The sequence below is a fragment of the Poecilia formosa genome, unplaced genomic scaffold, assembly GCF_000485575.1.
Source record: "Poecilia formosa unplaced genomic scaffold, Poecilia_formosa-5.1.2 Scaffold34, whole genome shotgun sequence".
Taxonomy (NCBI): Eukaryota; Metazoa; Chordata; class Actinopteri; order Cyprinodontiformes; family Poeciliidae; genus Poecilia; species Poecilia formosa.
In genome coordinates, this window is record NW_006799973.1 from 198,496 (window position 1) to 221,793 (window position 23,298).

General features: G+C 39.5%; 2 protein-coding genes across 5 annotated transcripts in view; one reads left to right on the top strand and one right to left on the bottom strand.

Moving 5' to 3' along the window:
* The window catches only part of LOC103136628 (NADH dehydrogenase [ubiquinone] flavoprotein 1, mitochondrial-like), a 4,468-nt gene extending 669 nt beyond the window's left edge, over positions 1 to 3,799 (top strand). The window contains exons 2-10 of one of the 3 annotated variants that reach the window (XM_007549958.2): positions 1,114 to 1,196; positions 1,295 to 1,465; positions 1,546 to 1,729; positions 2,015 to 2,204; positions 2,316 to 2,528; positions 2,601 to 2,767; positions 2,851 to 2,932; positions 3,284 to 3,429; positions 3,515 to 3,799. In XM_007549958.2, coding sequence (XP_007550020.2) covers positions 1,114 to 1,196; positions 1,295 to 1,465; positions 1,546 to 1,729; positions 2,015 to 2,204; positions 2,316 to 2,528; positions 2,601 to 2,767; positions 2,851 to 2,932; positions 3,284 to 3,429; positions 3,515 to 3,610 — 1,332 coding nt within the window. In that variant the 3' untranslated portion in view covers positions 3,611 to 3,799. Of the gene's footprint in view, positions 1 to 1,113; positions 1,197 to 1,294; positions 1,466 to 1,545; positions 1,730 to 2,014; positions 2,205 to 2,315; positions 2,768 to 2,850; positions 2,933 to 3,283; positions 3,430 to 3,514 lie in introns of all 3 variants that reach the window. The other 2 variants (XM_016670513.1, XM_016670512.1) reach the window with 2 other exon arrangements.
* Positions 3,794 to 16,315, bottom strand: khdc4 (KH domain containing 4, pre-mRNA splicing factor). Of its 2 annotated transcripts, XM_007549956.2 has the most exons (14): positions 16,150 to 16,314; positions 15,621 to 15,807; positions 14,035 to 14,163; positions 13,879 to 13,958; positions 13,741 to 13,793; positions 13,464 to 13,642; positions 12,599 to 12,810; positions 10,582 to 10,642; positions 9,548 to 9,608; positions 9,011 to 9,333; positions 7,621 to 7,764; positions 7,207 to 7,316; positions 6,266 to 6,354; positions 3,794 to 4,532 (listed from the first exon to the last, which is right to left on the bottom strand). In XM_007549956.2, exons 1-14 carry the CDS (start codon positions 16,176 to 16,178, stop codon positions 4,294 to 4,296), a joined length of 1,896 nt encoding a protein of 631 aa, XP_007550018.1. In that variant the 5' UTR covers positions 16,179 to 16,314; the 3' UTR covers positions 3,794 to 4,293. The 2 variants fall into 2 exon arrangements, with proteins under 2 accessions (XP_007550018.1, XP_007550019.1); XM_007549957.2 differs by lacking the exon at positions 3,794 to 4,532 and having other exon boundaries at positions 6,292 to 6,354; positions 7,207 to 7,288; positions 16,150 to 16,315.
* Positions 16,316 to 23,298: the final 6,983 nt, after the last annotated feature.

A 23,298-nucleotide genomic window follows, 5' to 3' on the forward strand; every position in this document is an offset into this window, starting at 1 on the left:
TTTATATATATATATATATATATATATATATATAAATATATAAAAAAAAAAAAAAATTTCCCCTCTCACCCGCCATGGGTGGGCTCTTTCACCCTCTGAGCTCGGGTCCTCTACCAGAGGCCTGGGAGCTTGAGGGTTCTGCGCAGTATCTTGGCTGTGCCTAGAACTGCACATTTCTGGACTGAGATGTCTGATGTTGTTCCTGGGATCTGTTTGAGCCACTGCTCCAGTTTGGGGGTGACTGCCCCGAGGGCCCCGATTACCACAGGCACCACTGTGGTCTTCACCTTCCAGGCCTTCTCCAGTTCCTCTCTGAGGCCCTGGTATTTCTCCAGTTTCTCATGCTCCTATATATATATATATATATATAAACCTTTGGTCAACTGGTGCAAACAAAAACCTATAAATGTTATACAAACCTGATAAACAGTTGGTGAAGTGCCACTGCACAAACCAGTTGATTATTTTAAAACAAGGTTCAAATGAGGTGAAAGACTGCAGCTTATGGGCTAACAGCAGCAATTTCCCCTCTGTTAATCCATATTAAAGCATATAGAGGAAAAAAATAATCAGTTTATTTATGTTTTTTATAAGTAAAAGTTTATAAGTCTATCTCCCTTATGACTGGCTCGCTGCAGACCAGTCCCTGCCCTTCCTGCTGCGTGTCAGGCTGGTTTTGAAGTTTTTCTTGGACAGTAGAGGTTTATTTGCTTCCCTTCTCAAGGCCGGAGAGCAGAAACACGTTCAGCAAGCTCTGCCCTGGTGGCAACGTGATCCCTTCATCTTGCTTTTAAAAGACTCCCAGGTCCCTGCTGGACTTTTTGGGACACTAAATGTTCCTCAACAGCAGTTGAACCTCTGCATGAAGTTCTTGATTATTCAATAAATAAATTTTGGTGCAGTGTTGCCAGCAACAATATCCTTAGCTATAAAGCTATTTTGATGCCAGTTTATGTTTTCTTTGCCGAAGAGCGAGTTCAAGCATAATTTCCTTTAAGTCATCCATTCTGCAGCAATTGTAGCTTGGAGTGGCGAAGGTTAAAGTTTATTTTATAAAAATGACATGTGTACATACATTTCTTGTTGGTAGCTCTCTTTCTATCTCTTTCACAGACGAAACCCAAAAAGACAAAGTTTGGTCCTCTGAGTGATCAGGACCGGATCTTCACTAACCTTTATGGCCGGCATGACTGGAGGTTAGCAAACATTCATGCTCAGCTCATCCTCAGTCGCATACGGAACAAAAACACAGTAAAAAAATATGTTGATTTGAATTTGTTTTTATTCGTTTTAGACTCAAAGGAGCGCTCAAAAGAGGAGACTGGTATAAGACCAAAGAGATAATCCTGAAAGGACCCGAATGGATCCTGAACGAGGTGAAGATCTCGGGCCTCAGAGGCAGAGGGGGTGCAGGATTCCCCACTGGGATGAAGTGGAGCTTCATGAACAAACCCAGTGACGGCAGGTAAAAAGGACATCTTTCACCACATACAACCTTAATGCCTTTCCAACATTCAGGTGCATTTCCTTCTTTCCCCTCTCCAGGCCAAAGTACCTGGTAGTGAATGCAGATGAGGGGGAACCTGGGACGTGTAAAGACCGAGAGATCCTGCGTCACGACCCCCATAAGCTCATTGAGGGGTGCCTAGTTGCTGGAAGAGCCATGGGGGCTCGGGCGGCGTACATCTATATCAGAGGAGAGTTTTACAATGAGTCATCAAATCTGCAGGTAGGAATACAAACACTTGATTAAAAAATTTTTTTTTGAAAAGTTACAACTGTTCATATTTTCACTGAAGAATCATAAGCAAATGCAAAAAGAAGAATACAGGAGGCATTTTTTTTGGAAATGGCATTTAAACATTTCTGTCTCTTGCTCCTGTTTCTTCTTTTTGCATTGTGAGCCTCTACTTGAACTTTACACAGATCCACTGGCACAAAATTCAAAACCTGTGACCTCTTACGCACCCCTTACATTTTAAAGAAAGGTTACCTTTCTTTTTATTTTGAAAAGGTGGCTATTAATGAGGCATACAAGGCCAGGCTGATTGGGAAGAATGCCTGTGGCTCAGGGTATGACTTTGATGTGTTTGTGATGCGCGGGGCCGGCGCTTACATCTGCGGAGAGGAGACGGCACTCATCGAGTCTCTGGAGGGCAAGCAAGGCAAACCTCGTCTAAAACCACCTTTCCCTGCAGATATAGGTGAGGTAAACGCTCCACGGCCTCTAATCACGTCCACTAATGACTGAAGAAACAGCAAACTGGGTAAAATTATCAAACTGTAGCTGCTACATTTCTGTGTTTCACATCAAGGCGTCTTCGGATGCCCTACAACAGTGGCCAACGTGGAGACCGTTGCTGTGGCGCCTGCGATCTGTCGCCGTGGCGGAGCTTGGTTTGCCAGCTTTGGGAGGGAGAGGAACTCTGGGACAAAGCTGTTCAACATCTCGGGTCACGTGAACTTCCCATGCACCGTGGAGGAAGAGATGTCGATTCCTTTGAGAGAGCTCATCGAGAGACATGCAGGTGTGTGTTCAGTCCAGATCTCTGTTGATGTCAGCTTTACTGAGCTTCAAAATGATTTGGTGCTTGATGCAGGAGGAGTGAGGGGAGGCTGGAGCAATCTATTAGGAGTGATCCCAGGAGGGTCCTCCACTCCCATCATCCCTCAGCATGTATGCAATGACGTTTTGATGGATTTTGATGACCTGGTCCGCGCGCAGACGGCTCTGGGAACTGCAGCGGTTATCGTCATGGACAAATCGGTAAACAGACTGAATGATCTCACACTGAACACACCGTTAGTGCTAACAGAGAGTCCGATTTGTTTCTTTTTTACTTCTTGCAGACGGATGTGATTCGAGCTATTGCACGTTTGGTTGAGTTTTATAAGCACGAGAGCTGTGGCCAGTGCACCCCCTGCAGGGAAGGTAAGGAACTGCAACGTGATGCTGCGTTTAATGTCATGAGGTTATAGCTCAACTCAGGAGTGCTAAAGATTGTAATTTTCCATAAAGGAAAAGCGCAAAAAATTCATTTTTATTTCTCTTTTTTTTTTTTGCTTTCAGTTTAATTTTATTCTTAATAAAACAAACATCCAGTGACTTCTACCCAAAACCAGGCTTGGGAAACTCAAATGTGTGCAGTTAATCTCTTTCAAGGAACAACTTCTGCAGGAGCAGAACAACGCAAAACATCTTGTTATATTTTGATTGGTGTAAAGCTTTAATTTTTAATATTCTGGTACTTCTCAGTGATTTGCTTTCACCGCTCTCCTTCAGGTGTGGACTGGATGGATAAAATGATGTGGCGGTTCGTGCGAGGAGACGCAGCCGTGTCAGAAATCGACATGATCTGGGAGCTCAGCAAACAGATTGAGGGTCACACCATTTGTGCCCTGGGAGACGGAGCGGCTTGGCCTGTTCAGGTGACGCATCGAGTGCTTACGATTAAATAAATTCAACATGGGACAAATTAACTTTCTTTTTTTAATTGAATCTCCACATCTTTAGGGTCTAATACGCCACTTTCGGACGGACATGGAAAACCGCATTGCTCAGCATAAACGGAAAAATCCTCCAAGGAAGCAAGAGATTGAGATGATCTGAGCTGGGAAGTTTCCTGCATTTTATCCAACACAATAGTAAAACAAATCTAAGTTATAAGTTATTTTTGAAGCTAAAAGCTTTAGGAAACTATTGAATTCAGCCATTTTCTGAAGCATATGGCATTTAGTTCCTTATCTGTCTGCAATGAGCTCAATTGAAATCCAATAAACACAGACTCAATCACCCCAATAAATTAGGTTTATTTCATAAAAGGATGAAATTTCATAGGTTTACCACATGTAACTCCTGTATGACCTGTACAAAAGAGGAATTAGGAAAGAAAACCAACAAACAAACAGGGAGAGACACAAAAAAGGGCCAAACAGTAGGAAAAACTACTCTAAAATAAAATGGTCATTGATGTATAACATCAAACTGATATTTTTTTATAGCTTTAGACCATTTTTTCTTAAATCTGCTGCTGTTCTGATTAAATTCAAAGTAAAATGTGAGGCAGACTGCCTCTCATCTGAGCCTCTATACATCCAAAAAGAAAAGGAAGTCGTGCAAATGTTCATCTTCAACCTATAAAACATCAGTACGTCCACTTGCTTCCAAGAGCTGAATTAAATGTTCAAAATAGAGACGCAGCTGTCAAGAAGCTCTTCTCCATCACAGAGATAAGTGGTGAGAAAAAATGAGGTCCTGTAGGATTGAAGAAATCACTGAGAGACATTTCAGTTTCACGGCGCCATCCAGAAAGGAATGGACTGCTGCTGTGGCTGCGTTTTGGCACGAGCCGGCAGAGGCGGAGGGCCGCGGTAGCCCTGAGCCCAGCTCGAAGCAGTAGAGGTGGGTGGGTGGTTACCTGCCCCATGGTTACCAAGCCACGAAGCTTTGGACGAAGGGTGGTCTTCCTCTTCATCAGAGGAGTCGCCGGAGTACGCAACTAAGCCGGATCGTAGTCTTTTCACCGGCGGCTCTGCAGGAAGGAGGAGAGCAACAACAAGAGACACAAGCAGCGCAACGAGGAGGAGAGAGTAGAAAACAACAGGCAGATTTCAAAAGTGGCGAGTCAATCATTTCAAACACGTTTTGGAGCAAAAAATAGACAAGTTAATGTTTATGTCAGAAGTGCAGAGGATGGGGTGGCGCCCCGTCCGTTCGAGTAGCGGGACGGCACCAGAGGACCCCAATCAGCGTCCGGCATCGCCACAGAGACACATGGAAGAGAGGAAAAACACAGAGAAAAAGAGAAGAACACAAAAACAGGAGAGGTTCTTGTTAGCAAGGACAGAAGAAAAACTACAAACAGTCCAGACTGATGATGTCATCAGAACGCAACATTACAGTTGCATTACAGTTTTAAACAAATGACTCAGAAATGCTTAAAAGTAGAGCATTTGTCATTGCTGATCTGTGTGTTTCTGAGTCCTCCACCTTCTCAAATAAAGCTGGTAAAATCTGCTGCATCAAACCCGTCGCCACATTTAACCCCCCCTGCATGTGCACTAGTGACAGCTTTACTGAAAAGTCCAGTTTTTGTTTGTTTCTGTGGAGTACAAACTCCTTTTACTTGGATGCTTACAGGAAGTCAAAGGTAAAAAAGCAGATTAGTTTTATAAAATTATCTTTTAACAGCTTTTAATAACTGTCATAATAATGTGTCTATATCTTACAGAGCAATGCATACAATGTTTTATAGTGGACCCCATGATTTAATTTGCACAAAACAAAGACTGCAATATATTCATAACTTAATTTAGGCTTTAATATACTGGAAGATTTTATTCATAATCTGACATGTATATTTATTACAAACTGTCAATATTTATTAATACTGTCAATAATTTATTAATGTTTTAATGTAACAAGCGTCTATCCATATTTTCTCAAAAGCATCTAATAAACGACTCAGTTTGTAAAATAAAATAAAGGATTTTGTTCGACTGATAAAATCAGGTTTTAAAGGATTCATTTGAACCCAAAATGCTGATCTGTTTAGTAGTCAGTGAACGCACCACACTGTGAGGCTAATCTGGCACTTTTATTGAATCAATAATACTCAAAGTTAGCTGGTGCAGCTGTCAGAGGAAGCACAATAAGAAGCCATTATTTCCTATAATGTGTGACATCATTCAGGTTGCAGGAGAGAGAGACTTCAGCAGATAACAGGAAGGCTAAAAGCTTTTCAGTTCAAACCTTTAGAGCTTTGAAATCGTCTTGGAAATCTCATCTTATCTCACTAATGGGTTTAAATGACAACCTGTCCGTACTGCAATCATTTTATCTTAGTTTTAAAATCACACACAGAGAAGGGCTAAAAGGAAATAAATTAGATGTTTTCTTATTATTATAATTCTTAAAAATCAAAGATAGGCTAAAGTCAGAACCGTAGCTAAATAGGTTTGATTTAGGCTTCAAAGTCCTGATTGGTGAATCTCTATTCAGAAGGTACATCGAGCCATAACAACATATCTGGAGATTTTGAGTCACACCAGCAAAATCTTTTAAGGAGCAGCTGGTTTCAGGCTGAATGGACTAAAATCTTTAACAATTTAGCAACAATGTGGATTTGTTTGGTTTCTGTGACCCATCAGCTCATCAATATCCAGTAAAACCACAAACATTTGGGCACAAGAGTTTTAGGGAAGGTTACAGTCCGAGTCCTGGATTTGGGCAAGGATTTGTGAATCCGCAGGATAACATTCTTACCCACAAAGGCTTGGTGTAGTCTCCTCTCCTCCATCTGGTGTCTCACTCCGTTCACACGCAGGGATGTTGGTGGAGGCATCATGTGCCGACTGTAAAAAACCCCAAAACAAAACAAACAAAAAAAAAACAAACAAAAAAACAAGATGGCGTAAATAATCTCCACTCTTTGACTTGTGCATATGGAGGACTGATCCTGCCAAAATTCACACACAAAAAAATTATTAATTGGGAAATAAAATACAGAGATATATGATTAAACACACTTGAAAATAAGTATATTTGGAAGTAAATAAATAAATGTTATTAATTTCCATATTTATTCAGGAAGCCAGAAAGTTTCTTGGAACCTGATTGGCTGAGCAGACCAATTAGTAATCTAGAAACGCCTGCCTCTTAACCATGCACTCGTTGGAACAAAAGTTTAAATAAATGAATTACTGAATAAATGTGATAATAAATCAATTAAAAAAGTGGTTACACCATATACACCTCTGGAAAAAATAAAGAGACCACGTAAAAATGATCTGTTTCTCTGATGTTACTTTTTATAGGTATATGTTTGAGTAAAATGAACATTGTTCTTTTATTCCATGCAAAAATTTAGTATTTATTTGTAGAAAATGAGAAATGGTCAAAATAACGAAAAAGATGCAGCGCTTTCAGATCTCAAATAATGGAAAGAAAACAAAATAATATTCATTTAGAAGCAACAACACTAACATTTTAACTTCAGAAATCAATATTTGGTGGAAAAACCAGGAGGCTTTCAATGGGTTCAGAGCAGCTGGCTCTTCATTTTTTTTCCAGAGCTGTATATTAATTTATTTCAAATTTTACTTATATATTGAATTATTATTTCTTAATTAATTTATTTATTGTTTATTTTAGAAGAATCAGACTTCTGAATGTGTACACACTAAAACATAACAAGTAAGGAGTACCTGTCCCTCTCACTCGCCGGGCCAGAGGAACTCTGCTGTGCGGGTCCTGAAGTCTCTGTGCTGCCCACTGAGAAGCCTGCACCTAAATTAGTCATATGAATGGGTCCATGCTATGAGCAGAAAAACACACAGTCACGATTAGCAGACATCCACTAAGCCCTGTCCTGACACTTCATCACTTCACCTATCAGGAGATTTCCCAGAGCCTGATTATTTGGTTTTATTCGAACTGATACCTTTGTCTGAAAATCCATACAGTAGAAATTGATGAATAACACTGGAAATGAAGTAAACAGCACACCGTAACATTTCAATCAAGCTACATTAAAGCATCGAAAGGAAGACAGAATAAAGTGAAAGATGTTACAGATGGAAAGAGGAGCAAAGGAGAGATGCAGCAAAGTTTTCTGTTACCTGGTACCCGAGCAGGCCGCTGTCCCTCTCGTCCGGCACTTCCTCTGTGAAGCGTCTCTTCTGAGGCGGGTTGATCGGAGCGGCTTGGAGCGGCAGCTTGGGAGGCGCAGCAGCAGGGGGAGCGAAATGTAGAGGAGGAAGAGTCTGCGGAGAGGAGGAAAACAAATCCACTGACAAAAACAACAGCAAACAAACCAGTACTACTTAAATCAAATTACAGTCTTTCCATTTCAAACCAGTTAATTGATCTGGTTTCAGTAAGTCTAATTTAAGACGGTTAGTACTGATGATTGTGATAAAGCTGTAGGTGTTGGATGAGGTGGTATTTACAACCTTTTATGACCTTTTCAGAGACCCTCATACCACTGCAGCCTAAAGACGTCTAACGATGATGAGTTGTATCAAATCAATGATTCAGTTGAATTTCTTGTAAATTATTTAAATGATCAGAAATAGCCTACACACATCCAAACTGCAAACACAAGCAAAGTGAGTATGGTAGAGATACAAGTTTATTAATCCTATTGATTCACTAACAATTAATTGATAAGCAGCCATTTTCTTAAAAACTTAAGTTTTCTCTTGTATCAAAAGGGTCGGCCATCTTTCCATAACATAAAGGGCTAAATTTCCCATAATATAAAAAAAAATTATCAGTTTTGCTTCACTTAAACAGAAAATTATGGTTTTCTCATGTTATTAAACTTGGACATATCAGAAATAACAAAACAGAAACCTCTTAAGTTGCTCTAAAATAAAAGATGGGAAGAATAAAATGTATGAAACAATTCAGACCCCATGAACAGAGAGATGTTCATACAGCAGTAGTCTGTGGTTGCTCTTGAAGAAATCTTAAAACTTTGCTCCATACACTAACTCAAAATCAATCGTTTTATTGGCATCAAAATTTTTTCTAACATGTTACAGTTTTCCTGTGTTGCTCTCCATTTTTTTGTTGCCAAATCCTTGCCTTCATGTTTCTGCTGCTCCGTCATGCAGCTCAGCTGAATGAGCACTAATAAGGTGAAACTTGAGGAGTTTGTAAAGTATGTAAATTTCAAAACAGAAACGCATAAAGTGCGTTTTGCATCTCTGCTTGGACCGTTTCTCTTTCCCGTTCTAGAATCCCTCCGCCACATTTGTTTCTGTATAAACTGACTTTGCTTCAGGATGGCCAGCAGCGCCCTAAGCTGGATGGAGGTCAAATTACAACACTAAAAGAAGGTCTAAGAGGTTAATTTGTTGTAACAAATTTTAATGTACGAAATCATTAATCCACAATTAGTCATTAAATTTTTGCATCCCTAGCACATGGGCTTCTCTCTGCTGGTTTGAAAGAGGCTGAAGAGAGCTGCGAGTTTTTTAAGCTGCAGTTTAAATGCGCTCCTACCTGATGCAGAGAGTCTGGAGCTGAAGTGGGAATTGGAGCCAGAATGGGAGCAGGGACAGGCGCCAGAGTAGGAGCAGGGATGGAAACAGCAACAGGAGCAGGAATCGGCGCAGGAAGAGGGGCAGAGCTTGGCCGTATGGGGTACTGAGAAGGCACACCGGCAGGCATGACTGGAGGTACAGGAGGTGGGACCGTGTAGGTAGGTGGGACAGGTTGGGGCTGGGGCGGTGGGGCAGGCACGCTGTAGCTCGGCTGGAATCCAGCTGGAGGATAGTAAGGGGGCTGAGGGGGAATCCCGTTCACTACTGGAGGCTGTGAAAACCCTGGTGGAGGAAGAGGAGAGGAACACACCGAGTCAACGGCTTTGATGCACCGAGGATGCTACAGGTGTTAGATTCATGAGCAAACAGTAAACTGGCTTCACAAAATAAATACTGAGTTGAATTGAGAGACCAATACAAATCACTTTAAAGAAATGAAAGTAACATTTTCCAAATTTGAGCTAGGACTTTACGGTGCGCAGAAAAGCTGGAGTACCTTGTTGCGTTGGCATCATTGTGTTCATTTGACTAAGGTAGCGGGAATACTCTGCATGAACCTGCGAGGAAAAAAATGGTTTTTAGGTTCAACCAACTAGCATTTAAGAGAACATAGCAGTAACTCACACTTCCTCTAAACCTCTACATTCATGTTGCGTTTTGCAGAAGGCTGTTTGCAGAAAAATACCTGTGGTTTCAGGCAGAGGAAAGAAAATGCTTCTGTAAATGATGTGTGCAAATTATTATCTCAGTGGAAGATCTGCAGAAGCCACAGGACCTTTTTTTTTTTTTTAAACTTCATAAACCCTCCAACAGTAGCCACAAATAATAGTTTAAAACAGTGTTTGAAATGTCAATGTGGCTATTCAGACGTAAACTGGGGTTGATGATATTTGATAAATCCACAGAAGTAATGCTTAGCAACGTATTTTTTATTGCTTATAGTTCTTAACTAGGTCTGGCGGGTAGTGATTGTCATGTTTGTAATGTCGCTTCGGAGAACTTTCATGTCATATTTGGCTTGGCGACGCCTCCTACACAGAGGTAAGAACAAATGTTCGCTTTAGGAAATACACCTCTACGATTTTTACGCCCCGTTTTCAAGTCAAAGTGTAAACTTGACCTTTCGATGTCACAAACTAGAATGGGGCGATGCACATGATGATCGTAAGAAACGTCAAAATTCGGGGAACTGTCCCATTATCAGTTTGTGAAAATTCACTTTAAGGTAATTTTAGCATTTATTTGTAATCCTTTACCAGTTTTCGACTGTGAAACTAAACTTGAAAAACTAGACCCATCCGTTCAAAACATTCTGGTACATTCATGTAACTAGACGCTCCTATTAATTCAAAGAATTCACCCCATCAAAGGGCCTTAATAACCCTCTAATTAAGATTTAATTATCACTAAAAACAAGGCAAAGCAAATTGCTGACTTAGTACTTAATGAATCATAACTACCTGGGAAATGCGAGGTGTAAAAGTAATGTACAAAACAACATTTGACAGTGTCAGTAATTGCTGCACTCACCGTCAGAAGGAGATTCTCACACAGGGTTTTTGCTGCAGCCAGTCCTTCTGGTTTAGGATGACTGTGGAGGAAAACGTCAACATTTAGTTTCACTGCTAAACGAATGGATAATCAACAGTGAAGGCGTGGGCAGGAAGGTTCTCAAAGCATCATAAACCTGAGTATAAAATACAAAATAAACATTAAACTTAAAATAAAAACATAACACCGACTTGCTGCTTTTATTTAAAAAAGATAAAATACATGTTTTATTACATATAATTAGGTCTTGAAACAAAGATCCACACAAATCATCTTCTAAATTTAGTAGTAGATGATAATAAATAAATGGTTCATTAGATGCAGAGCCTGCAGTTGGCATGATGCTTAAGAACGAAAAGATTATTACTCTTATTGATTATCGTGATAATATTTTCATTTTAAAATGAAATTAACATTAAAACTGTCTGTGGTGACTGCAATATTAAAAACACTGAGTAAAACATGGAATAAATGTAGATTTAGTTGAGCAAGGAAGACTTTTTAAAAGATGTTTATGACTTTGTAGAAACCAGCCTGAGTAGTCGACTGATCTGCCACACTAGCTCCTTATTAACCAACAGAAATGTTGATGTTTCCAAATAATCTGTTTTTTAAACTAATTTCACTTGTTTTTAACTTCCTAGATTGCTCCACAGGACTGTCAAAACTAAAGTTGTTTTTTTTTTTGTCTGAAATAGTGATGAATACGGATACAGCAGATGAACTGAGACAGAACTTCCTACAGACCTTTACGATAATCACTTAAGTGTGATGAACTTCAAAAATGATATTTTCACGCAGGGTATCTACGCTACATCAGTTTAATCTGAAACAGTCTGAATTATCGTGCCAATGTCACAGGTGGTTGCCGACTTGTGAGCAAAGCTGACCAGAGCTGGAGTTACAGATTTTTTATTACGCCACGCCGAATCCTTCAGGATTTAAATCTGTTCCCATGATGCAGCTTTCCTTGCCAGGTCTCTGTATTTCTATCAGCTGGGTCAAGCACACTCTGATTGAAGCGCATCCACGCCGAGCGGTTTGTGGAGAGAGCAGAGCTCTATTTTCACTTTGAAAGGCAGAACAAACAACTACAAATGCACAAATAATAAAATACAAATGAGCCTTTTTCAGAGCTCTGTGCTGCAGGTTTTTGGTGCAGCTGAGGGGAAAAAGAAAACAGCATTGATGACGACAGAGGCAGAGCAGCTTCATGGACTTCAGAGAGATTTTTCAGAGGAAGAACAAACGCGAACAAAAATCAGCGGCTGCCAAATCAAAAAGAAAATGAGAGACTCCTCTGCGTTTGAATTAATAACGGAATTAATTCATGTGCACCAGAGCCACTGTGTTTATCCTTTAAAGAGGTTTCAATTAAGTGCATTATAGTCAAAGTATTAGTCCTGCAATATTCATGTTTATGTAAGCTTAAATAAGCCTCCTTCAGACTGCAGAGTTTGGACCCAGTAAATTTTTTAAGACAGATAAATGGAGGCCAGTGATGATTTTGGGGTGTCACTAAGATAGAAAGAAGAGATGGACCACAAAGAGGATGAGGCTTAAACCAAGAGATAGACACCAGACTCATACCATGAAGGTCAAAGATTAACATAAATACATACATAATTCAGACTAATTTAAGCTCTCTCTTCTTTCTAAAGTTATTATTCATTAAAAAGTATTATTCACAGGAGACTCTCTCATCAGGGGGGTTCGTAGATCTAATCTTTTACATTTTTGACGTGTCAAATTTACATCTGCAGAGTCATTTTATTATGTGGGCGTTTATGTGATAATGAAGGTGATGCTGCAGAAAGCAGAGGGGGAATAAAATCATTGTCTAATCATTTAACATTTCGACTGATTTATTAGTTCAGCTTTCTTTTTTCTTAACTTAGGTATAGCTTGATACCAAGAGCCGACATGTACCTACATTAGAGTGAGATAATTCACAGTTTAATGTTATTTTACTAAACGTTTTGCGATCCAGACTCACCTAATGTAAATGTACATGGGTTCAAAAGCCTCGCGTCCAGATGCGGGCTCTAAACAGCCCGATCCTTTTCCTCGGAGGAAAACTTTGGCCCCAGTCTCGGCCTGAATATGCTGCAAATAAGAGCAGGCGGGGCCCTCCACCCGCTCTTTGACCACAAACCCCGGGACGGCGTGCTCCAGGCCCACAAAGATCTTATCCTGAACGTAATGCATCTAAAAACAAGAATGAACGAAAGGCATAGAAGGAATAAAAGACAAACAAACAAAAGAACAACAAATGATTACAATAAGTTGTTGCTTTCAGAATTGCAGAACTTTTAAAAATGGAAGACATATGTAACAGGACGTTACAACCTCAGGAATGTTGATTAATAACTCATTGATTACATTAACGCAATCTAAAACTGTGTCAAATAATTATATGCTTAAACAAAAATGTTCTCGCCAAGTTTTCTGGCATGTGGCAAATAAAAACACTTTTGATGATGCCATCTGAAAAGCTTAGCTTGATTTATCTTCAGAAAAAAATGTAAATGTCTCTCTTTACTAGGTGTATGAACTTACACCTGATAAATGTTTTCTAAATTTAAGCATTTAATCAACCATTCAATTGCACTTTATTGCAAAAGTGTGCAGTTTGAATATGAAGCATTTCAAGGATTTTAAACAGAAATCAAGCACTTTTCAAACCTTGAAAACACCTCATTGAAATTCAAGTATTTTCAAGGATTTTAAGCCCCCGAATGAAAACAGTCCACCTCCACCTCTCTTCACAAAAGAGTTTGATTTTGAAAATAACTAAGTTTTATAACCAGCAGCTGCAAAGCTGAACTAAAACTCAGCCGTCTACTGACAAACCAACTCACCCCTGACTGAAAGTGAGGTTTGTGGTTCGTCGCCGGGGGCAGCGTGGGTGCAGGTGGGTTGTGTTGTTGGTAGACGGTGACCGAGGCTCCACTGGGGGAGAAAGATGGGGCGGCTGATGAAGCGGTTGCAGCTTTTACGACGCCGTTAGTGATGATTTCCTTGATTCTATTAACTGCTCCTGAAAAATGAGGGGAGAAAAAAAAAAGATCTGAATTAGCACCTGAATCTGACATACATTCACAAAAATAGGCCACGGTGTATTTGTAGAGTACTAACTGTCGACAAGCTCTCTCGTCTGTCCTTGAACATGCAGATACAACGGTCGGTCCCTGTGAGGAATGAGCAGAAACACAGCGAATGAGTAAGCATGGAAAGTGTTAAGTAGTAGTGAAAACAAATGACTAGATTATTCACCCTAACAATGCTTTGTTCTTTTCATCTGCTGTCATGTACCGCCCTCTGGTTGAAACTGCAGCTCCGCTCACTTTACTGATCTGCAATCAAGTCACATGGTTGGTACCAAAGACGTCAGAGAACAGTCGACTTCAACACATAAGATTTGCTGCCGACCTCTTCCTGCGTCTGTCCGCGTGTGAGGAGATTTCGACAGGACAGAGGGACATCGTTGATCTCGACTTCGGCGACCACCAGGTCGTCTTTGGCTTTTGTTGGGGCAGGAGGCTTCCCAGCACCAACAATCTGACAAAGGAAGGACAACGATGCAAAACATAAAACTGTACTTCTAAGAAATATTTTAAATATTTATATTAATTTACCTATTTTTAGAGAAAGTAGTTGCTAATGTTTGAAAGAAGGCAGAAACTTCAGGAAAGGCCCAATTCTGCATCTCTGGCCTTAAAGCATTTTCTGTCATAAAACGGGTTCCTCTGTTTCAAATGTGAATATACAAGGTTTTCCTTGCTATGCTTGGTGGCTGGGTGCTAGGGCAGTCATTCATCCAGCAGCCTGTCGTGTTTTTGAGTTAAAAAAATGTTTAAATTTGACAGGAAATTTGAAAATATCACTTTATAATTATGTGTCATTGAAAGACTGGAAGATTAACACCTGAACACCATCTATAAAATCTTAAAAAATGCAAACATTTTAAAAAGACTTAAGTAAATAAGCAATGCTTAGTCTGGTGGGGGCACAAGTAAAGCCTGGTGGCCTGCCAGGCTTACAACCCTGAATATGTACATCTTGTTTGTACAGCTGTCCAGATAAATGAGTCAAAGTCACCCACTTATGAATGATCTATGTCTAGCTTTACATCTGGAGTCAGGCACATATTTGTGCATCCAGGAAAAGATCACCAGCTTCTGTAGAAGCTTCTTTTAAACATCTCAATCGACTGCGTAAGCATCAAAGATGTTCCTCAAAATGAAGTCCAGACAATTTCTTCAGCACCACACAACTGCGTCTAGAAACTTTATTCACATATAATACTTTAGCAAACCCAAAGTGGCAGAATTTTTAGAACAAAAGAGTGTCAGGAATTTGATGATATTTCTATAGTGGTCATTCTTTGCATGTAGAAGAAAATAAAATAGTACTGAAGGCCTAATGAATGGATAATGAACAGAAGGAAGTATGAACGAATTGGTGGATAAACTAAGACACCTTATGGATGAATGGACTAAAAAGTGGGACAAACAAACGAACGGACAGATTACTGTAATAACTGGGCAAACAGATTATTTTCCAGTTCTTTTCCTGTGTTACAAATTTACAAATTACTGCATTTGTGCAAACAACAAGTCAGGCTTCACTCTCAAACACATAAAGTCACCTAATAAAATATTTATAGCTAAAGCGCTAAATATATATATAGATATTCCAACGCTTTAATTCCCATATCATCAACATCAACCTTAACTTTGACACAGATGATGTATGTTGTGTGTAGATGGCATAGACTACAAACTTTAAAACACTTCGTAGAAAATATTAATCAACATTACCAACGTCAAGTTACAAGGTTATGAGATGTGTACATGTTAAAATCAGCATTTCAAAATCTTATCTCAAATGTTGCCAAATGTTTACTATGATCTGAAATAAACGCAATTCAATGGAAACAGAAATACAAACCATCTCAAGGTTGTTGTTTTTGATCAATTTACTCGTTGATTTCCAACAGGCATGTATTTCTTTACCTTGTCAGATGGTAGCGGGGAGCTAATTTGAGACGGTTTGAGTTTCCCTTTGGCCACCAGCATAGCGTTGATCTTGGCAGCCACGGCCGCTGCAGCATCCAGAGCCCCGCAAGGCGCAGCCTCAGCCTCCCTCATCCCGCCGGAGCCTCCAGTCCCAGCGTCGGGCTGGTCCCACTTGCTGCGGCGCCTGAAAAAGCAGAAACGGGGGGGGGGGATAATTTCAAGGAACAGCTGTAACTTTCCTATGCTAGCATTAGCTCCTGCTAATAACTAAAACGGCAAATCGATATTAGTATTGATGTAAAAGCTGGTCTAAGATGGCCTTTAAATGAATCTCAATGGCGTTAGTTTTATTGTTATTCAAGGGCCCCTAACGTGAATCACAATAGAAGAAGTCAGACAGAACACCGACATGATTACATAATAAGGAAGGCTAACATTAGCAGGTTAGCCGCGGCTAACTGAAGGCATTTAAATTTCATGTAATATTCCACAGGAATACACATAAACAGTTAGCTTTTACACCTACCCGTTGTTTTGGGTTCCACAAAAGGACATTAATGTCACGTCAAACCCTAATTAGTCTCACAACGCAAACAAAAATGTATGCTTGAAACCTCCTTCGGGTTCTGCACGGCTCCTTCAGCTGGCAGTGGCTGCTTGCTCTCCGCTGCTTCCTCCCCCCGCCTCGTTTCCGCCTCCGGTGTTGTCTCAGATCAACGCAGTTCCCAAATAATTCCACCAGATGGCGCCAAACGCAAGCAAAAAGTCCTCGACGTTCCAGTAAGGCTACGACTGCCACGACTACTTCTGACCCCCTTCTCGTCGCTTTTGGGTCACACTTGGCGAGGTGAAATAAAAACCTGTAGTGCAAAATAATAAAGAGAAGGATTTTCGTTGTCGGACTTGCTTCAGGATTAAGGTAAGTTTTACCACTTGCTACAACTTTAAATGTCTTCAACATGCATGCAACTTTAGTTTGCTTTTCCCCCCCCTAAATTATAACGAAGTTTAATCTTAAAATCTAAAAATCAACTGCATTTTAAGTGTCTTGTTCCTACTTGATTTGTATTTTTATTGGGTTTGTTAAAATGTTTACCATAAAGTTAACTTATAAATGTTTTTAATTCTAATTTGGTTTTTAAGAATAGGGTTAAACATTTTGCCAGAACTTAAAAGTGATCATCAGCTGCTTCCTTATAAAATTATGTTTTTTAATATTATTTCCCTTATATCTGATTAAGCTTGGAAACATTACATTACAAACGTTACATTTGATGAAAAGAAAAACAGGAGTATTATTGCAGAGCAGAAATTGGCTACATCATTTTAAGAATTTAGTCATTTTTATTACATTGTCTTTGCAGTTATTTCATAAAATCATAATTAAAATGCAGATTCAAGATGCAGTTGCTGGCAGTCACTTCCTGACTGCTGTCACCAACATGCAGCCAGTTCAGGGCCACAGGCTGCAGCATCATGCTTGTACATTTTAAGATTGCGCAGGTTGCTTGTTTATGCAAAGTCACCCTGGCTGGTGTGCGATTACTGGCCACCCAGGAGCTCAGAGAAAGGTCCAAGTTACCCTTGAAAGTGAGAGCACTGTATAAGGGGGAGTGACATGATTGAACAACCTGCAGCTCTGGGTATCTGTATCTGAGAATAACAAAGCTTCTTTTCTAAATAATGGCTGCACTTTACCGCCACAACTCACCTAATATTAATTTTTCTCTCAGTTCTGTGCTTAAAGTTCTAGAATATTTTAAAATTAACTTTGTGCAACAGCAGATTAACATTTGATTTAGTTTCCTCTGAACTGAACTAGTTCGTTTGAATCAGTGTGTAAACACTTCATTGCTTATGACCAGAGCGTCTTCTGCAGCGATGAGCCATCGAGATTATAGGAGTCCCTCCTGTCTGGGACAATTAGCAGGTTGGGTCAGTTACTCAGCCACTTGAGCTGCAAGTTCAGTCACAGACAGACGAGTGGAAGAACTTGTTGAGTAACATAGTGTGCATGCTGTGCAGACATTTGAATGCAAATCATTTATTTGGGAATTATGAGTAGATGATAAACACTTTGATCCAAAGTTATTTTAGACGTTGCAAGATGACAAAGTGTAATGTGTTGCTTACAGAAGTAGAAGCAGTGCCTTACAGTTCCCACAGTCCCCACAAATGACAAAGAGGCACAAATATGTCAACAATTGCACATTTTTTTTCGGTCTGATGCTCATTCTCATCAACATTAAAAAAAAAAAACAGCAACAGTGATGACAAATTAAGTAGGTTGGATTTGCATTAATCTGCAGGAACTGCACCAGCTGAAAAAAATAATAAACTTTGTGAAATATTACACATTGCACTCTGTACTGCTTGCAAAAACTGATCAGGATGCTCTTTAAATATTTAGTCCCAATTCTTTTCTTGTGTTACAAAAGCAGCTAAATTACTGTTTCTGTGCAGACCACTGGCCAGTCTTCACTGTCAAACACATATAGTCAAAAATATATATTACAGACAGACAGACAGACAGCTAATATGATAAAAGCAGATTTGATACAAAGACCATTTATGTCTTTTAAAAGTCCTTAAAAAGATATTAAAATTCTTAAATCCTTAAAATCCTTTTTAAATGTTTGTAGTGACAAAATGTATGTCTGGTTTGAAATGTGCTGTAAATTTCAGAGTGTGTTCTTCATCACCTTTGTTCTCCCCCCATAGAGTTTGATTTTCTAGCGTGAAGACGCTTCTCTGGTGTTTCGTAAGCTCCTCCTCCAATTTCGTGTTCCAGGCATTGATACATTTTGGTAAAATTTCAACGAAAATAGCTACTACAGGTAAGTTGTTTTTTTTTTGTCTCAGATCTTTGGTCTAGCGGTGAAACCCTGGGGTTCATGTGGGTTCAGAGGCCAGCAGACCCTTGACGCCTGCTTTGACAAGGAGTGACAACAGAGTAAAAAGCTCAGAGCAAACGCTGAGAGGGAGACGGCGTAAGAGAGGCGTTCTGTGGTGGGAGCAGGAGCGCGAACTGTAACTTGTGTGTTGGTTAATGTAACCCCTGACCTCTGGAGGGGTCCGCCTGATCCCGGCGGCTGACGCCGGGGTGTGAGATCAGGGGACGTGACGGGAGGAGGGCGCCTCTCGGAGGCAGTGCCAGGCGTTGGACAAAGACTCAGTGTGAGAACCTGGTTTTCACTGTTTGCCGTCAGGCTGGTAATTGCAAACTGTTTTTTCTTTAATGTGGGTGTGTGTTTCACACGAGAGGCTGGCTGGTTTTCCTGGAACTGATTTACAAGACTGTGAAAAATTATTCATACCTCTTGAACATTTCCTCATTTTGTCGCATTGCACAACAATGCCAGTGTACTTTACTGGGATTTTTTTGTCGTAGACCAACACAATAGTGAATGGTTGTGATGTTGAAGAAAAATAAATGGTTTTCAATTTTATTAATGCGTGAAAATCTGAAAAGTGTGGTGTGTTGGAGATATTTTCCAGCTTTGCACATCTACAGATTGAGTTTTTTTGTCAAATTTTCTTTGTGAAATACATCCAAGCTCAGAGAGCATTGGTAGGAATTAATTTCCAAGACTTAACACAGATCTGAACTTTTTCAGTCTGGGTTCTCAGACTTTATGTTTAAAGGTCCATATTGTTTGAGATTTATTTAAGGTCAAATGTCTGCTAGTGAGTAAATCACTTTTATTTAATCTGTTTGCGATTTGCAAACAGAAAAACCTCAGATTTTGACCACAAACATTTGTTTTAGACCTAAAGCCACTTTATTTGTTGACAGTACAGAGTAACAAGCACAATTTTTTGTCCGAACTGGATCAGTAAGGGACTTTCATTTGAAATAAGATGCACCAATTATATAAATTAACACTGGGTAAATAAAATATGGTAAGTTTTTTTTTTTTTTTTGTCATTTGGTTTTTCAGTATGTCCTTTTTCTTTTTTATTGCTTCAGAAATATTTAATTTCTGTTTGGGATAATGTACTATATTGAATCCTTGTTGCAGTTTGAAATTTTTCTTAAAACAAAGTAAGAAGTAAAATAGAGGTTCTTTAAGAAACAAGTTTTATATTGTAGATACTTTTAAAACTTACATTTACAAAGATTGTTCAAAGGTTATGAAATTGCTTTCAGTTTCTCAACATCTTTCTCCCTGAGTTGTTTGCTGCATTTCTTGGTCTTCATGTTTGTTCATTAAATGTTCTCTAACAAACTTCACAGAACTTCTGGATTTACAATGACTTTAAATTGCTCATTATTACTAAATACGTGATCTCTGACAATGCAATCCGATTGGTCACAGCTGATTTTACTTGCAGGTAAAGGGGGTCAGATTAAAATTGATTTTATTTTAAAAAAAAAGAAAAGAAAGAAAAAGAAAAGAAATCCTTGTATGATTTCCCCTCCACCTAGACACAGGTGGCCTTGTGTTGGTCATAAAACATTCCAATAAAATCCAACGAAAAAAGTTTAAGAGGTGTGAATACTTTTGCAAGTTAAGGCACGCTGCAAAGTTGTGCATCTGTAAATCCCACTGTGACCATTTGAACTGTCATCTTTGTACCAAAGGAGTCGGTGCAGAAAAGACGAAAAACAGATGAGTGGGGGATTGAATTTACCAGAGGGGAATCTTTTTTTGTGTATGTCTAGAGTGGGAGCCTCTTCTGCACCTCACAGCATGAATTTGGCCCGGGCTTTGGCCTTGTCTCGCCTGGGCAGCGGGGTGCTTTCCTGACCAGGCCGCCCAGGGGAGGGGCACCTGCAGCTGCCTCTCCGACACTGGCCAGGAGGGAGAGCCTGGTGGGCGGGATGGGACGAAGCTGGAATGGAAAGAGGCTGGGTGGTTCCAGGAACTGACATGTGCTGGAGTTATGAAATCTTCAGGTAGAACACAGCAACATCGCTCTGAAGGAAAATATTTGCTCTTGCGTTTCCCAGCGGCCGCGAGAGGAAGACACTGCTTTCAGTCTCAGGGTGAAATCGAAAGCTTCTGTTCCAGGGGAGGATGAAAGTTATTATTGGAGCAGGTCGGCTGGCGCTGGCAACGTGTGAACCAAGAACAACACCAAGTTTATGGATCAAGCGGTCTCCTCACTGAGACAATATTTTCCATCCATTTTGTTTGGTTGACCAAACATCATGTATTCAAAGTTTATCAAACACTCAGTCATCCCTGCAGACCTGAAGGGAGTTTAATCACACGATGTATGGAGTTCTGCCCAAAAACCTGTCCTGTGTGCAGACTCAGAGAAATTAAACCACTCTGTGTGCTTTAATATCTGCAAAGTATGATCTTTGGAAGCATTTCACCTTTACATGAGGTGGAAGCCTCCATCTTCTGTCGTTGTGGTATGACCCATGGGTCCAAGAATCACAAGGCTTCACTTGGAAGCTTGTGATTTCAAATGAAGTTGGCTCTTCGTCTGCGAGAAATTCCACTCAAATGGACAAATGTGCTGTGCAAGTCTCAGCTGTCTGCTAAAGGTGAATGGATTTTGCATTAACTTCACAACAGAAGCGCCCCCTGTGGTGTGCCTGCACACGGCTGTGGAGAATATGAATGCATCTGGAACGTTATGTTCGGAGGTAACTGGAAACACATGGCACACTGGAATAACGGCCTCTGTAGCTTCTCCTGGTGCCATGATTCATCATGCAACGCTCTTGTTCAAATGCAAGTGCAACAGAGATACGTGCATGAAATTAATGATTTATTTGAACTGTCAAGTTCTTCAATTTTATTAATTTTTAAATCAGAAATGCAAGTGCGTTTGAATTTATTGTGCGTTTTTTTCTAATCTATGCAGAATCAAATATTTACAAACGGCTTACATATTAACTTAAACCAAGTTTAGTGGACATCCACAAAGTCCGCAACACAAATTTTGCCCAGATAATTGGAAAAAAATATGCAAATTTTGTAATAATAGCTGACTTTATCAATTTAAAACCCAGTTTTATGTGTTTTGGATGTAACTGTCTTATTGAAGCTTCAACCATTTGTGGATTTAAGGTGAGGTTAAAGAACTTGGAGGTAATTCTCCATTTTTCACCACTTTTGATGGAATAATCAACCTTTTGATAATTAAAATAAAAAAAAACTAAACAAGACCCTAAGAAAGATGTCACCACCGGGCTTGACTTTAATTCTAACATGAGTTTTAGACAAAATCCTCAATAAATTCAATCTTATTCACTTAATTATTGTTTTAAAGAGTCATTTTAGCTCTTACTCGTATAATTATCTCACTGTGGAAAAAAGATCTGATTGAATCCAACATTAAATGTCCCAAAATTATTGTGATTTTCATGTTTCTGATAAACGCATGTAAATTTTAGACAAATCTCCTGGAAGCTGTTTAATGTCAACACACACCTAGACCCTACTAGTAGATCTAAATGTTCATTCTCAGTCACTTCTTTTGGATTAGTAAAGACAAAATCAGGCTATATAAAGCGCAGACATTATGATCAGTTATTTATGTCACTTTTTCCCTTCAAATGCTGCAAATGTGTAGATTTGAACAACACCTTTACCCTAATTATTATTGAAAAATGTGCAGTATTCAGATTATTTTAAAAGAATTATGTAATGAACTTTGTTTGTGTGAGGTTTTCTTCTAGTATTTAACTTAGAGATACAATAAAATATACAGTTTTTCATCAAAACCTTTTAGTAAGCGTCTACCATTAAGTGTGGCAAATATATAACGTCTTTTTTTGTCAGACTGGCTCAGTTTTAAAGGTACATTTTTTGAGAGTCGATTAATTATCTTGTGCGTTTTTTCCGTCTTAAAAGTTCTCAGAGGTATGCAGTAGTCCAGTGTGGGAGACGGATATGAGGCGTAAATATATAAAACCAGCATCTCATCCCACGGTCAACTTCTTAAACCCCAAGTCGTCTCCTCCCAGACACCATCCGTCCAAACATTTAGCGCGTCTGACTGTGCAAGTGTGACACCACTATCCCATTTGTCCTAGCATCCCCACCCCCACTCCCCATCCTTTCTGCTTGCTGTCAAACAACAGTATTTGCTCATCTGTGTCACAGAGCAGCAGGATCTGCAGTGCAGCCTTTAAGTCAGACAGACAGATTTGGGTTTTGCCCTTACAGGGCAACATAGGTCAACTAAAAAACAAACTTTCCATTTTTCTCTTTTTCTTCCCTTGTTGTTTCTGTTACTGTGATGGATAGCCTTGACCACTCTCTTGGTAACCTTTTGTGTCATGGTGCATTGTTTGTTAGAGATCCAAACCTTGGAAATAACTTCTCTATTAGAGAGGAAATTACTGTATGAAATATAGAGAGCAAATCCTTTATTCAGGAATATATGCAACAATATAAACCTAATTCAGCATCAATAGCAAGTAAGGCCATGCAGCATATTGTGAGATTAATGACAATAAGTACATTTTCAAACCCAAACATGCAGGTCAACAATACAGAAAACTCGTTTAACAAAGAAAAAAAGTAAAAGTTCAGGATCAGAAAACAAAAACCCTGCAGACATGCTTAAACATAATTTATTATGTCAACAAACAATGTCTCAGAAAAATATCCTTTCGAGTTCCTGGCCAGACCCAACCAGTTGTCTAAAAATAAACATTTTCATTTAGGTTTTTCTAAAAAAACAAGCAGAAATGTGTCAGAGGCTTCAG

What these genes read in the sequence shown, in the direction of transcription:
- khdc4 (XM_007549956.2), bottom strand. Translation starts at nt 16,178, where the DNA reads ATGTCCTTTTGTGGAACCCAAAACAACGG. An exon ending in TGTGGAACCCAAAACAACGG is followed by an intron (nt 15,808 to 16,149) that starts GTAGGTGTAAAA and finishes CTGCTTTTTCAG; the next exon opens with GCGCCGCAGCAAGTGGGACC. An exon ending in CCGGCGAGTGAGAGGGACAG is followed by an intron (nt 6,355 to 7,206) that starts GTACTCCTTACT and finishes GGTTTTTTACAG; the next exon opens with TCGGCACATGATGCCTCCAC.